Source organism: Spizellomyces punctatus (genome assembly GCF_000182565.1).
Source record: "Spizellomyces punctatus DAOM BR117 chromosome Unknown supercont1.6, whole genome shotgun sequence".
NCBI classification, from domain to species: Eukaryota; Fungi; Chytridiomycota; class Chytridiomycetes; order Spizellomycetales; family Spizellomycetaceae; genus Spizellomyces; species Spizellomyces punctatus.
Genome location: NW_015971542.1, coordinates 172,083 through 186,331, shown reverse-complemented (window position 1 = coordinate 186,331; position 14,249 = coordinate 172,083). Strand labels below are relative to the sequence as shown.

The window sequence follows — 14,249 nt, the reverse complement described above, 5'->3', positions numbered from 1 at the left end:
GAGATCACACATCTCACGGAGAGGAATAGTCGGCGATTTTACAGAAAGGCAAATGCAAGAAAGAATGGAATGGTGTTTTGTTTTAAAGGCAGTGTGGATCGTTTATATCAAGTGATGGAATAAATTATGTAGTATCAATGGATACGTAGGTCAGTTCTCAGAGTTGGGGAAGTACAAATGTCAGTACCTGTAGCCACAATTATTGGATCATCATAATGAAGATAAACAATAAGATGGGTCCAACGGCCATTTAATGACTGGACCATTCTGCAGTTGCCTGTAACTTGTCCCTGCACTAGGATATTTTGTCATTTTATCACATTGTAATTTATTTAACTGAGCATTTTTACAAAAGGAACTATATACAACTGGTGCTAGGACAACCGGAATCGTAACCATTTCTTGTTAGAAACATTTAGATGAGTGGTCCTTGCATTCAGTATGCGGCCGGTGGTGGGTAGGCCATGTCAATCTTTACAATTTCGGGGCCTGCACCCCCTTTGCGATAGCCAGGTCCCGTTAGCCGATTACGCGAGGCAATAACTGCTTGATCAAGAGTCTCGTAAAGACGGTCCTCTCCAATTTCTTGTGTGATCTTTGCATTCTTGAAGGCCGCGCGGTGTTGCTTCTTGACGTTGGCAAAGCAAACGCGAACATGGCGGTGATGCAGAGAATGGATCAGTTCGTACAAAACGAGGGCACCCCTGCAGAATCGAGTTGCATTAGCAAAGTCTTTATCAAAGAGGTTGTGGATGCGGGAATAGCAATACTCACGTAGAGTCAATTTCGCGACATAGGCCAATGTCCAAGACAAATTCTTGAATCGGGTTGGGACCCTTTCCATATGATTCAGCAAGTGCACGAGTCTGCTTTTCCAAGCGAGCAAGACGATCCCGCAGGAGACTCGAATTGTAGAACCTCAAACTGGAAAGAACACGAATAATCATGATCTCATCCTTGGTCTGTGCGTTGGGATATTCTTCAATTGAGCGGTACACAACGTCTTTCCCCTCTTGGACTGCACCAAGAACAGCCATTTCCGGCTTGCTGCTCTTCTTGAGCAGGGTCATAAGCGACAGGAGGATACAGGCCATGAGGCCTACCTCTGTGTTGACAAACACTGACGCGAGGAAGGCGATAGCAAGATACGCTACGTCGCGAACGCTTGCCATACGGATGATGAACATGATCTCAAACCATTCAATCAGATTGTACCCAGCGACGAAAAGGATCGACGCGACAGTTGCACGGGGCAAGAATTTGAGTACTGGCAAAAGGAGCACGTAGATGGCCAGAACGAAACCCCCAGAAAACAGTCCTCCTATCATAGTCCTTGCTCCTGCAGCTTCGTAGATCTTGGAACGAGCAAAAGATGCAATGACTGTATAACTTCCAAGCATTCCTCCGAATACGTTACATGCGCCAAGAGCAGCTAAAACATGGGCCAATGTCAGTGGTAACGAACATTGAGACTCGAACTGAGGAGGGATACGAACCTAGTTCCCGGTTTCCTGACACTTGATAGTCATGCTTGTTGGCAAATGCATTGGCAGCCACCATCGTTTCAATAAATCCAACAACTGACATTGTAATGGCCGGTTGAATCAAGGTGGGGATGATCGAGAAGGGCACGTCGGGTAACCGCGGCGGCTGGAATTTCAACGTGATTTCTCCCAGGGTCGAAATGCCCTTACCCTGGAAACCAACGCCTGCACTTGCGCTGATCATCACGGCGACGAGAATCAGAACGGATGGCATATTTTGCACGATTGGGTGCTTGACTTTTCCCTTCAACACTTGCATCCCCAGCAAGAATGCAATTCCGACGAGACCAACAATGATTGTGCCCGGATGAATGTCGCGAAGGTGCATAAAGAAATGGCGGAATTTTTCCATTGTGGATAGCTCAGCCTCGGGCTTGATGATGCCGGTCAACGGTGCAAGCTGTTCAGCTATGATCAAGGTGCCCAGGGCACCGACGAATCCGATCAGTAGCGATCCAGAGAGCATATTGTTAAGGAACCCGAGTCGGAGGACGGCAAAGATGACGTCGATCAGACCGACCTAGTGAGTACAACATGAGATACTGATCTTAGATTAGGCAACAACAGGAACAGGCATACATACCAAGATGGTGATCAGAGCTGCAATCTGATATGTGTCTGCATTTTTCAACTCTGGATGTTCCTCCTGTTCAGCACAAGGTGAGCCAAGTGCTCCATTCTAGCAAGCTAAAGCATGGACGATCTCACTTACCCTCACAAATCGAATCGTTTCGGCCAAAACCACGGTCGTTGCAGCCTCAGGCCCAACAGAAAGATGCTTTCCTCCTCCGAGGAAGGCGTAGATAAAAACTGGGAATATACCGGACAAAATACCGTGGTATACGTTGATGTCGGCCAAGATGGCAAACCCGATTCCTTGAGGAATCAACACCAAGCTGATGGTCATCCCAGCCAGGAAATCCTTGAGCATGTCTCTGAGCGTATAAGTGCGGAATGCTCCGATGATAGGGGAAATGGCAGCCGCCTTATCCAGAAAGGTTTTCTCTTTTTTTACTATTGAAGATCCAGAATGAGTTCAGACCAGTCCAGGAGCAATAGACATTCGAAAAGAACTGACCAGATCCTGTCAACGGAGTGCCATCATTTCCGTACGATCCCGGGCGTCCACTTGACAAGGACCGATTATCCTCGTCTTCTGCATCTCGCATAGCATTGTACAAAAGACGAGTTCTTCTCCTCTGGATAGAGCTGGTAGCGTCATCATCGCGTTGGCGAAAAGCATTCCTGTCGTCGTCATTCCATCCATTGTTTGAATAAGGATAAGTTCCCGCCATCTTCGCAGGTCAATTCTACTGGGAAGTGGGAGGATAAGAAAAGCTGGGCAGGCCAAATATGGGTCCCAGTCCATATATAGTATGCCTTATAATCTTTAAAGGAGAAAAACCTTCTAACCTTATTTTCCAGCCTCCGGCCAACATGGTTTTTAGATTACATTTTTTTCTTGTTGATTGTAGTTGAAACTTTCAAATTGCAAAGTTCCAACACCAGCAAGCGGCGCCGAGATTTTCAAAGTCCCAAATACGAATTTAAGATTTAACTCTTGGCACTTTTGAAACGCGGAGGCGTACTTTAATTCTTGGCTTTTTGAACGGCGTAAATATTTTGAATCGAACGGGACAAGACATGGACACTTTGAAAGGGGCTCTGGAGATTATCTTTTTTTTTTTTTGTTGCGGTCAGCGTGCAGTTTATTGGACAATGTAGAGTATCTTTTGGGGGGTTATCATCCTTTTGGACGGTGAACGCTTTTGGTGCCATAATAAAGATCAAAGCAGTCAAAGCTGTGGACAATGGTCAAAACGAGAGGAGGTCTCGATTCGCCCCTCCACAGAAACGTTGGCCATGTTTTTTTTGCTTACTGGCGGCGGCGGTTTACCATTTGGGAGGGTCACTACTAGTTTTGCCGGCGGCGGGTTTGGAGAGATAAAATACAATTAGAGCAACTTTATAATTGCATTTCTTGGCGCTGCTGATTGGAATAAAACGACATTAAAATCATAAATGTATTTGCATAAGATAAGAAATAATAATAAAATGTACAGGATATAATGGGTTCAGTACGTATCTTCCATATTAAGTTCTCGATGGGGTATCGACCAGCCCTGGTGGACTGTCTTTTCGTGGTATTTAAGTCCTCCTCTGGTTGAAAAGGCCTTGTCTGGACACCGCGGACAAACAATATTCTTCTCCGTCGCCTTTATTTTCGCCGCACGTGGCGTAATCGTCTTGTGGATCGTTTTAAGGTGGTATCGTAGTCCTGCCCCCGTTGTATAGACCTTGTTGCATCCCCGCACAAAGCATGGAAATGAAATATGGTTTGAAGCCGAGGAACGGCGATTGTGTGTTGTCCCAGTCTCTGCATTCTCAGAGTGATGGCGAACATGTTGTGACTGCGCTGGGTCATTGTTTTCTGAGCCATGGCGAACATGGGAACCTCTTCGTGAGACGGGGAGGGAGAAACATGGATCAACTTGAAGATACCCGGCATCAAATTCGCATAACGTCTCGTGAGATGCATCAACTGTGTAGGGATGCGCATCGCATTCTTCATCGTACTGACACGACTCGCAATGCATGTAATGATCCTCCTGTATATTGGTAGCTTCATACAGAGTCTCCTCCGAAGACATGTTGGACGAATTTGACGGAGCAGCCGAGCTGGAACGAGGCTTTGGTGGTAGGGGAGATCCAAGGAGCTCAGGAAAAAAGTTTCGTATAATCTCGGCTAGTGCATCATCCGAATATTCGGGTAGCAGTGCCAACTGCTGCACATCACCGCCGTCATGCGGTGTGAATATTATCGACATTGGTATAAGGTGTATAGAGTACGGGTGCAGTCAGCTACAAAACGAAAAACGTCGCTGTCAAAAAGAAAAGAAAAGATGCGAACCTGTGTTCTCTTCTTTTATATTCCAGAGCCATACAAAATACTCAACATCTGTGAAGCGAAAAGAGCATCGGAACGGAAACAAGTAAGCAAAGTCCACGCAAACAGGTACCCTTGGTGCCGATCAATCTACCCGCATTCGCGAATCCTCTGAGGGTCAATCACCAGGTCGTTAACCCGCGGCCAAAATAATTACGCCAAAATATCAATAGGGGTTGACCAGCCATTCTGCCGAGTTCTAGAAGTCTTTACCATGCATGTACAGAGGTGGCTCCGACATGTGTGCTATTGTCAACAGTAGGTTTCTGGACCCGACCGCACTGCCCGCCGTCCTTTGCTCGGTTCAACACAAAACAATAAGAGGCGGTGCACAGCTGGCACCTCTTTTTCCAGACGAATCAGCGCATTTGTTAATGGTCTGCGCATACCAGCTTGTCAACCGAAATAGCCATCTTTGCATAAGCAGCGTCTGCTGCTGACATTGATCAGATACTGTGCAGGGTACAAGCCTTTCATCCTCAGAAAGCAGGGCCAACCTTAACGATGCTCACAAAGCGTCCACTGGATGAAGGAGAATAGCTCGACGATTCAACTTCATGCAAAATACTTTTGTTCAAAACTTATGTTAGCCTGATAGGCCATGATAACCTGCTAAGGTGTTACTTTTGATTGTAGAATTACGACACTCATTATTGAAATGTGGGTTCCGAATCCCTCTATCCTTGGCTGCCTTTTAGTAAAAGGCCATAAAATGTTCTCCTTTGCAATCAAAAAGTACAAGAGCAAAAATATTGTAGCAGGTTTCGTAGCTAATCCCGATGATGACTAAGCAGATCGGTGTGTCATCGCTATTTTGCTCTACCTGTCTACGGGACATTTTGAGCTGCAACCCATTCAGAATTTCATGGCGGAAACTTTATCAACCGTGTCATGCCCAGTATGCCTGAGAGAAGTACAAGTCGATGATATCAATCGACACCTAGATTCAGGCTGCCTCACCGCCACATCTGGGAGAGAGAGCAATGCAGATCATGTAACGTCACCAGCTACCCCAGCGTCCCGACGCAGCGTCCAAACGACATTGTTCAACACTCACGGTATCAAAGACCCTGCTCTTTCACTCTCCTCAAAGTCTTCCATATTTCCTTCCGGCTCCGCTATTAAACGCAAGCGGGATGTCCCTACACCTGAGAGAGCCCTCGCTACATCGGTTAACACACATGTGAAAGCACCAACAAGTTCTCCGGCCCACGCAGTAGCGACCACTGCATCAAGTCAAGCGCCCCCTCAAAAACGGCCTCGAAAATCCGATCATGTTCCGTTAGCAGATCTTGCTCGGCCTGCCACGTTTGACGACGTTCACGGCCACACAGAGCTAATTGGGGAAGGAACACTCCTGAGATCGCTGATCGATCAGAAAAAAATCCCTAGTCTCATATTTTGGGGACCTCCGGGATCTGGCAAGACGACACTTGCTCGAATCATTGGTTAGAGGAACCCTCAAATGTCGCATTATCTTGACTTGAGCTGACAACTCCAAAAAGCAAAGTCACAGAATACATACTACCGGGAACTATCCGCTACAATACATAATGTTGCCGACGTCCGGAAGGCCTCTGATGAAGCTAAAAATCATCGCCAACTCACAGGTCAGAAAGCCATTATCTTCCTGGACGAGATCCACCGGTTCACAAAATCACAGCAAGACTTTTTCCTGCCGCCTGTTGAGCGAGGTGACTTTACGTTAATTGCTGCAACCACAGAGAATCCTAGTTTCAGGGTAAATAATGCGCTGTTGAGCCGCTCGAGAGTATTTGTTCTAGGAAAGTTGGGTGTCCAAGATCTGATCAAAGTCCTAAGAAGGGCCATGAAGCTTAAAGTGGGCGACGAGCGTATCCTCGTCTCCGAAAAGGTGTTGACGCATTTGGCGACATTATGCGACGGGGATGCAAGAGCCGCTATCAATGCATTGGAAATGGCGTTGGATTCTGTAATGGGGGCCGCGGGTGATGGTGTAGGGGAAGTGACCGAACAGGCGATAATGGACGCGCTACAGAAATCATCTCTTTTGTATGATAGAAACGGAGAGGAGCATTATAATATCATATCTGCTTTGCACAAGGTAAAGTGACTTTGCTGGTTTTGGAACCATGGACCATGTACGACGTTAACGCCAGTATTCTCAACCGTTTAAGAGCATGCGCGGTTCAGACGAAAACGCCGCCCTCTATTGGCTTGGACGAATGGTCTACGCAGGCGAAGATCCTCTGTACGTGGCACGCCGGCTAATTCGATTCGCATCAGAGGATATCGGACTGGCAGATAACAATGCACTACCGCTCGCCTTGTCGACATATCAAGCGTGTCAAATGATTGGCATGCCAGAATGCGATGTGATATTGGCACATTGTGTTACGGTGAGGTTTTTACTCATAAGACTAGATGCAAACAACTGCTGATCTAGAACCTTGCCTGTGCTTTATAGTATTTGAGTCGAGCACCAAAAAGCGTTGAAGTCTATAAAGCTATGAAAGTATGCTGTTCTCTCATGCCCCGTATCCAGTCCCGTTAATATCATACTGACGGCGCCCCCCATAGAATGTAAAACACATGGTTCAAACCTCGATCGCATACCCAGTACCCCTTCATATTCGGAATGCACCAACCAAGGTGGAGTAAAGCAGCATCTTACCATGCGATGAGTTCCCTTTTGTAACTTATGTTCCTCCTATTGTCGTAAAGCTCATGAAAGACCTCGAATACGGAAAAGGATACAAATATAATCCAGACTTTGTTGGACCAGTCAAACAAACGTACTTGCCTCCTGAGCTCCAAGGTACCAATTTTTTCAAACAGGATGAGGGAATGTGGGATGAAGATATGGACAGGGAGGCCATAGATGGAAGCGACAAGGAGAATGGGCAGATACAGAATAGTCCCACTGAACCATAGTCCAGTGCGGTTGATCAATAAATGTCGTTGATGGCGGAGGCTGTTGTGAGATCAGCGTCTATTGCAAAAAAGAAAGAAAAAAACATGTACATCTCTACAAAAGAGGCGTCCGTGTCCTGAGTGCACTAGCTACTGCTGCCCCACTACATGCTGGAGGTATTCCCACCACGGTCCATTGCTTGATCTCGACAACTAGGTGAAACCACGGCCACGCCCTCGACTTCCACTTTCACCTCCATGATATCCGCCACGACCCCGCCCTCGATTATCATGGAAACCGCCCTGACCCCCACCGCCTTGGTGTGTACCATTCCCATAAGAGCCTCCGGTACCTCGTCCCCTTCCACCTCTCCAATTGTACCCTCCATTTTGTTGCATGGGTCCATATCCATACCCGCCTCTCGGTACATATCCACCGCCAGACCATCTTTGATTTTGATGTTGTCCGCGGAAGGCTCCACGTCCACGTCCACGCCCGCGATCTTGGTGAGTTCCAGGATCCCGATTTACTTCCCCTGTTCCCTCCTCACCTTCATGTTCAACGTCCATCGTTTCCTCTGGTTCCTGCGATGTAGAACCTTGTTCCTCACTCGATTGAATCACATCTCCCGTGCCGGTAGCAGTACTTCTCCTTGGTCCAGGTACTCCAGCAGCTCCACGTCCCCTTCCTCGTCCAGCAGGTTCCTTATGCTTGATTAACTCTGCTAGCTCGTTCTGTACCGGCTGAACTGGCATTGCACCGGCAGCAACGGTGTATGGAGAAAAGCTGGCCAGCATGTGTGGCTGCGCGGCTTGTTGAGGCTGCAGCATTGCCATTAGTTGTCGGGATACTTCCAAGTTGTTGGGATCCATCACAATAGCCTGTGGAGGGCCATGTGGCGCTGTTCCGTACTGTATTGGGATTGCCGGAGCCATTGACATCGGAAAGTGTGGCTGGGTGAAAACTGGCATCCCTACAGGAACCATTTGAATTGGTTGAAACCCAACCGGAACTTGCATGAGGGGAACCGTTGTGGCTGGCGGCGGGTGGTTATTGCCGATATGCAGCATGGTCTTCAAACTCTGCGTGATCATGTCCGCTTCGTCCGTCGACCCACTAGGTGGTAACCCACTATATCCGGCTGCTGTTGCCGTCTCGTTGGCTTCAGGCGTTGCCGAGGATACTGCATGAATAGGTGGTGCAGATGTACCGGAGTTGCGGATTAGACCAGTTTTCAGTTGCTCGCCTGCCCCTCCTTGGTGAGTGGGCTTTGACGGCGCACTGCGTTTCGTAGAGTCCGCCTTTTCATGCTCATGCTGGATCTTTATCGCGGATCCGTTAGGAAGAACACTATTCGACGGTGCAGCTACCTCCGGACGAGATGGATGCGGCTTGCGTCTGACGTTTTCTTTCGCTACGCTCGTCACACTTGGCTGAGAGTTTTTAGGGACGACATTACCGCCTGTTGACCGTACAGGGGTGGAGTGCTTCGTGATGGCGATTGTCACACCGGAAGCGCCCGCAAACGTATGCCTTTTCCCGGCGTCACTTCGTTCTTGATTTTCGAATCTCGGGGGTTCGTTGAAACCAGACCGTGGACCAGCGTTGCGCGCCATGATGGTAGGACCACCTTCCGTCCACGCATTTTTTATCGGTGGCGCTGATGATTTATGGGCAGAATTCTGCTGCTGTGCTAGAGCGTTTCCTCCAGAACGCATGGCAAATCTGGGAATTGGCCGATTAATTGGTATGACTTGGCTTGGTCGGCTACCTTCGATCGGAGGCTGCATATGAGTCAGGTTAAGTACCGCGTCCTTGTTAACCACCAATCCGCGATTCGGTTGGCATCTGGCATGAGCGGGCTATTAGAAAACAGCACAGATCGCCGCGAATTTCTGTAGAGTCGCTCACCTGTCCCCAAGGCTGCTACCACCCATGAACATTTGATCGAAAACAACATCCAGAAAATTACCCTCCATGCCAACGACCGTGCCCTGTGCCGCTAAGGGCACACTGCCGGAGTCCATGGCATACATCACGCGATCCCCGAGGTCAAACACTTGATGTGACAAGCGATGTCGTGCGTGTGCTGGTTTTAAAACAGCCTGCAAGGATAAATACCGGAAAGTGTAAGATTTGTGATATATTTAACAAGAGGATTTCGACGTACCGGTCGAGGCACGTTCTTGACTGTCACCGCCTTAATCTTGACATCGCCAATTCGCTTGTAGACCTCATCGACCCGCTCCTCAATATCCTTTATCACATTCTGACCAACATATAAGGCGACAGATTCCACGAGACGTAGTTCGCTTACGAGAATTCAGCTCACCTTTGTCAGAGCCCTGGTATCTAACGATACTCGTTCGAAGTCTTTCACGCCCGCCTCCTTCAGCCATTCTTTAATCTCATTTAGCTTCGATGATGCCACCTCCTCCGGGTAAATCTCAGTGTCCTCGTAAAGGTCATTTCTTGACCTCTTTTCCAATCCTACGAAGAGAGCTGGGAATCGATCCTAGCAAATGTGAGAGAGACCGTTTAAAATTCATGTCTCGAACCCAATGTCTCGAAAGGAAAGCGTACCTTGTATTCCCTGATGAGCGCTACAGCCCTTTGCGAATATTCCCACCCAGAGCTGGTCTTTCTTGAATAACCCAGCACTTTCCTCTTTTTGGACTCGAACTTCAAATTTAACCCCAGATTGTATCGTTGATCGGACTTCTTACTGATTACATGAAGGCTGGACGTGACTTTTGAGAGAGCCAAGCTAGGAATGCCCAATTGCTTCGCAACCTGCCAGCTGGGCATGTAGCGTTCGCCACGCTCTGCATCAATTGCCTTCTCCCTGGTGAAGTGCAAGCCTTCGACCAGTTCCGGATCTGTTGGCTTCTATTGGCACAGGTTTCTCAGCTGATATTCTCGAGCATTGATCACGTGTAAACTCACCAAGAGTTTGATATGAAGCTTCTCAGTGTCATATCCCACAACATCGGCAGCCAGGCCATATCCTTGATTTCCCAAAAAGAACACTCGAGATCCCAGGGGGTACTCTTGCGGTAGTGGTGCCGCCGGTTGCTCCTACACAAAGATAGAGTCAGTACAACTGATAAAATGCAGGGCCATTCCCGAACACACCTTGTATCTAGGGTCCTCAAACTCCACTTGGCCAACCACAGTCTGCAACGCAATATCCGTTTCCTCATGGTACGAACCATAGTCCTTGACTAACGCCCCGTCTTCTTGGAGCTTCATTCCTAGACGCAAGCAGAATTTGAATTATGGAAACGGTCTCACCATCCATAGCGCTATCGTATAACAACGCTCACCTTTCAACAAGCGGACATTAAGGAGGATCTCAACTGGTCCTGTTATTGTTCCATAACGCTTGCTGTAATAATGTTCAATCCTTTCGCTCGCTTTGTAAAACCGATCTTGGCTGTCTTGGTTCTGAGGTATCTTCACCACATCCTTGCGCCCTCCGATCTCTTTTATTTCATATCGAAAAAACTCATCGGTCATCGAGCTGACAAGTGCTTCTTGTAGGAAAGGCCAGTTCACAAACACACGTTGCCCAATTTGAGTCTTTGCAATCTCTTCTGGGATGCATCCCTCAAATCTGTTCTCAAGTGCAATGATCATACTTTCATTCGGACTCTCCATGGTAAACACGTGTACACCATGGAAGCCCAGGGTAGCAGTGTGTGGAAGCGTCTTCATCGTAGGGAACCCAGCGAGGGCACGTACTCCCAACTGAGCTCCGGCACACAGGCCCTTCACGAATCCGTCAGACCCAACGGTTGGGAGACGATAAATTCGCATATTGCACACGCACTTGGCAATCTCAGGAAACACTCCCGGTAATGGTGAGGGATAGGAATGGGGCTGTTTAGCATCCAATTCGAAAATGAAGCTGTCTCCATGTCTATTTCGAGACTTCTCTTCTTTTGTAAGCTGGTTTTCTCTCGCGTGGAGGGCACGCAGTAGCCGCGTTTCGTCGATAAAAGGGATTTTAACAACGGCTTCCCAATCGGCTTTCTTTCCGTTCATATCTAGCTCAAAATCAGCTGGGTAGAAGTCGATGATTGGCGAACCAGGATCCGTCATCAACTCGCGGAAGGCTTCAGGAATATGCTGTCGACTTGCTGCAGGTAGGACACCCATCAACTGCTCAAAAGGCAAAAACGGTCGGCCGATATCAAATTTTATGTCAAGATTGCCGATGTTCACCAGATCCGTTATTTTTGGCGCATAGTGGTACGGGTAAAACCATTCCCAGGATGCAACCCCATTATAATAGTAGTATGCAATCCACTGCAAGCCCTCCACATAGTGGTACACCAACTTTGACATTTGCGCTTGATTGTCATAATTGATCTCCATTTTCTCTTTGTAGTACTCCCGCTTCCACTCCACGAATGCTTCGTCCAACTTCTGCTTCTCTTCCGCCTCCAAGCTAGCAGCAAGCCCATCTTCGTCTATAATCTCCGCCGCGTCCCATCGTCGAAGTACGCGTTGTCTGGCTTCCATGCTTTCTTCGTCGTCCTCATCGTCATCTTCATCCCAATCCAAAATTATATGGTGCTGAGGTAGGTCCTTTCCTTCCCCCAAGGCATCGATTGTGTGACTGATACCAAGCTCATTCGCTAGATTGATGATGAAGGTGCGATCGCGCGCAGGTATGTTGGTCGAAAACGTTAGCCGCGCGGTTTCCCTATTCGATAGGACAAATGACTTGATCTTGTCGTAATACTCGCGCTGAGGTTTGCTCAAAACTAGCAACATAAGGCACTGATTATGTGTACCGCCACGTCATGTGAATCAATAGGCAGTCCACGAACCTAGCTGTGATTTTTTTGGCGCTTGTTTTGACTGTCCATTCGTCCGTTTACCTTGCAACCACTTCACATCCCCGACTTCGACTTCGAATAGTTCGCGTTCCTGCTCGCCGAGTTTGCGTAAGAATCTCTCGCACCTATCCAGTTGCAGTTGACCCCCGTCGTTGAGGTAGCCACCACCTTCCAATAAAACTGTCTTGTACACTTTGAACATATATGCCAAGGCACCTTCATTGATATGTAGTCCAGGTAAATTAGGTAGGAAATCATTCCCTACAAAGTAGGCGAGCACGATGAAGTCGTCAATGACTCTCTCCACATCATATTTGAATGAAAGTTGATCTTGAAGGGTCGAGAACTCCGCATCGAGGTATTCTCGGAACAAAGAGAGATGCATGAGGTAGAAATTCTGTGCTTCAGGATTTCCACCTGGGTTCTTCTTTCGACTTCGACCGAATGTGACTTCCTCTCGAAGCAAGGCGAAATGCGGTTCGTGGCTGAGTAGTCCTAACATCATCAAATCTGCATCTAAACCATACAAGCAATGTCTGACATTCGGGTCGTAATCAGGTTGCGACTTGGCTAAACGTAGATATTCCATAATTTTATGTTCCCCCTCGCCTGGCACCTCGTGACCGGACAATATGACCTCTACGTTGTGCCAACTGGCGTCTTCCGTGATCTTTTTATTGATGAAGTACTTCAGCTGTTCTTGCAGCCTTGCCATAAATGGTGTTCCTATATAGTGCTTGTTCGTGAAATGCTAGATTTCTCTAAACGAGAATTGCTAGAGTTTATTTACCTGGGGTGATGCAATTAGAATCAAAGGGTGCCTCTTTTGGAAGTTCCTCCCCACGCTGTATTGCTCTCTGACGAGCTTCTGCATTATCCTTCGCCGTACGGAAACGCCTTGCGCGCTGTTGGTTCATCTTCGCCCTTGGTGCCACACCGTCCACAGCAAGGAAGAATAACTTTTTTGGCCTGATCTTGGAGAACAAGTGGTCCACATAGTTGAAGATGGCCAAGAATATCTGGTCTTCCGTCATGCGAAAGTGTACATCGGAATCGTTGGGATGGGAGCAATTGTGAATGATGCCATTCATATCCAAGTAGAGGTTGTCTGCAAAAGCAAGCTATAGCCCACATCTCCACAGGTTTTCAACCGTGTTTTCACCTACCAAACTCAGGGATCCTATTTTCCTGTATCAGTTGACTACATAGTGGATATCGCTCGCTGATCCAGCGAAAAAACTACAGAGCAAGAGAAATCAGTGTGACTGAGAGCTGATATGAAACTATACCCGTAATTGATTTTTTACCTTGGGTATACCCATCTTCCTTTCTTTCAGGTAGGTTTTTTCCTACCAACAAGTGTGCAATCTAAAATGGGATCAGGTGGGGATATCTATGGATAATAACGCGGACGATGGTGTCGACTCTCCTGAGCTTGCACGATTCAAACACTATGATCACTATCAAAATTTAATAGAAATATACGAAGGGCCGCTTATATCGGTTGATTGGTTCTCGTCGTCGAGTTGAAGCTTGAAACTTTAAAAGAATCTGGGGATCTTGGGGGGGCAGGGTGCTTGTGTAAAATGATCAAATCAATGACTGTTCCTCCCACGTAAAAACGGCAGCGAGTGTCCAAAAGTGCGCGCAGCGGGTATCGAACTGCTCCTGTTGCCATGACAATGCCGCGCATTGGATTATTACCATAAATAGTTAAAGTCCACAACCCAAGCCTCGCGTGACAAACCACGCATTGTATGGCTGTTGGAGTTTATTTTCGAGGTCGTTGTTGACCAATTTCTTGCATTTTGTGCAGACAGCAACATGTCATTCATCGCACGAACAGCGTCTGTTGCTCGGACCCAGGTGCATATTGCAGCTGCGAAATTGTGTGTGTTTCACCCAGACTCACGCTCTTTCAATAGTTACGCGCCATAAATGCGCGACCGTCGTCGGGGCTGCTTCACAAGCGGTTTTTAGCTTATGATTCCTACAACAGCAATGTAGCGGGCCTCTCT

The 14,249-nt window shown here is 47.7% G+C and overlaps 4 protein-coding genes across 5 annotated transcripts; 1 reads left to right on the top strand and 3 right to left on the bottom strand.

The window, feature by feature from the left end:
- Nucleotides 1-429: 429 nt before the first annotated feature.
- On the bottom strand, nucleotides 430-2,839 carry SPPG_03758 (sulfate permease; the record flags this gene model as incomplete). The annotated part of the gene is made up of 6 exons (XM_016752007.1): nucleotides 430-704; nucleotides 775-1,432; nucleotides 1,497-2,064; nucleotides 2,128-2,190; nucleotides 2,257-2,558; nucleotides 2,623-2,839. The coding sequence occupies 6 exons, from the start codon at nucleotides 2,837-2,839 to the stop codon at nucleotides 437-439; spliced, it is 2,076 nt and encodes a 691-aa protein (XP_016608670.1). The 3' UTR covers nucleotides 430-436.
- A 708-nt stretch (nucleotides 2,840-3,547) lies between these two features.
- SPPG_03757 (uncharacterized protein) lies at nucleotides 3,548-4,415 on the bottom strand. Its single transcript, XM_016752006.1, has one exon. The coding sequence runs from the start codon at nucleotides 4,370-4,372 to the stop codon at nucleotides 3,620-3,622; it is 753 nt and encodes a 250-aa protein (XP_016608669.1). The 5' UTR covers nucleotides 4,373-4,415; the 3' UTR covers nucleotides 3,548-3,619.
- A 920-nt stretch (nucleotides 4,416-5,335) lies between these two features.
- On the top strand, nucleotides 5,336-7,502 carry SPPG_03756. Of its 2 annotated transcripts, none has more exons than XM_016752004.1 (6): nucleotides 5,336-5,939; nucleotides 5,997-6,574; nucleotides 6,648-6,869; nucleotides 6,938-6,985; nucleotides 7,051-7,122; nucleotides 7,195-7,502. In XM_016752004.1, exons 1-6 carry the CDS (start codon nucleotides 5,357-5,359, stop codon nucleotides 7,402-7,404), a joined length of 1,713 nt encoding a protein of 570 aa, XP_016608667.1. In that variant the 5' UTR covers nucleotides 5,336-5,356; the 3' UTR covers nucleotides 7,405-7,502. The 2 variants fall into 2 exon arrangements, with proteins under 2 accessions (XP_016608667.1, XP_016608668.1); XM_016752005.1 differs by having other exon boundaries at nucleotides 6,630-6,869.
- Nucleotides 7,371-13,840, bottom strand: SPPG_03755 (uncharacterized protein). The gene is made up of 12 exons (XM_016752003.1): nucleotides 13,539-13,840; nucleotides 13,398-13,470; nucleotides 13,022-13,339; nucleotides 12,223-12,957; nucleotides 10,711-12,156; nucleotides 10,520-10,638; nucleotides 10,331-10,462; nucleotides 9,968-10,273; nucleotides 9,717-9,899; nucleotides 9,555-9,653; nucleotides 9,296-9,489; nucleotides 7,371-9,232 (listed from the first exon to the last, which is right to left on the bottom strand). The coding sequence occupies exons 1-12, from the start codon at nucleotides 13,551-13,553 to the stop codon at nucleotides 7,597-7,599; spliced, it is 5,256 nt and encodes a 1,751-aa protein (XP_016608666.1). The 5' UTR covers nucleotides 13,554-13,840; the 3' UTR covers nucleotides 7,371-7,596.
- Nucleotides 13,841-14,249: the final 409 nt, after the last annotated feature.

Bases quoted from the DNA above. Each gene is read 5' to 3' on its own strand.
- SPPG_03757 (XM_016752006.1), bottom strand. From the start codon at position 4,372: ATGTCGATAATATTCACACCGCATGACGGCGGTGATGTGCAGCAGTTG.
- SPPG_03756 (XM_016752005.1), top strand. From the start codon at position 5,357: ATGGCGGAAACTTTATCAACCGTGTCATGCCCAGTATGCCTGAGAGAA. The intron at 6,870-6,937 runs GTGAGGTTTTTA...TGTGCTTTATAG, and splicing joins TATTGGCACATTGTGTTACG to TATTTGAGTCGAGCACCAAA. The intron at 6,986-7,050 runs GTATGCTGTTCT...CGCCCCCCATAG, and splicing joins AAGTCTATAAAGCTATGAAA to AATGTAAAACACATGGTTCA.
- SPPG_03755 (XM_016752003.1), bottom strand. The intron at 13,340-13,397 runs GTAGGTGAAAAC...TTGCTTTTGCAG, and splicing joins AAATAGGATCCCTGAGTTTG to ACAACCTCTACTTGGATATG. The intron at 10,463-10,519 runs GTGTGTTCGGGA...ATCTTTGTGTAG, and splicing joins TTGAGGACCCTAGATACAAG to GAGCAACCGGCGGCACCACT.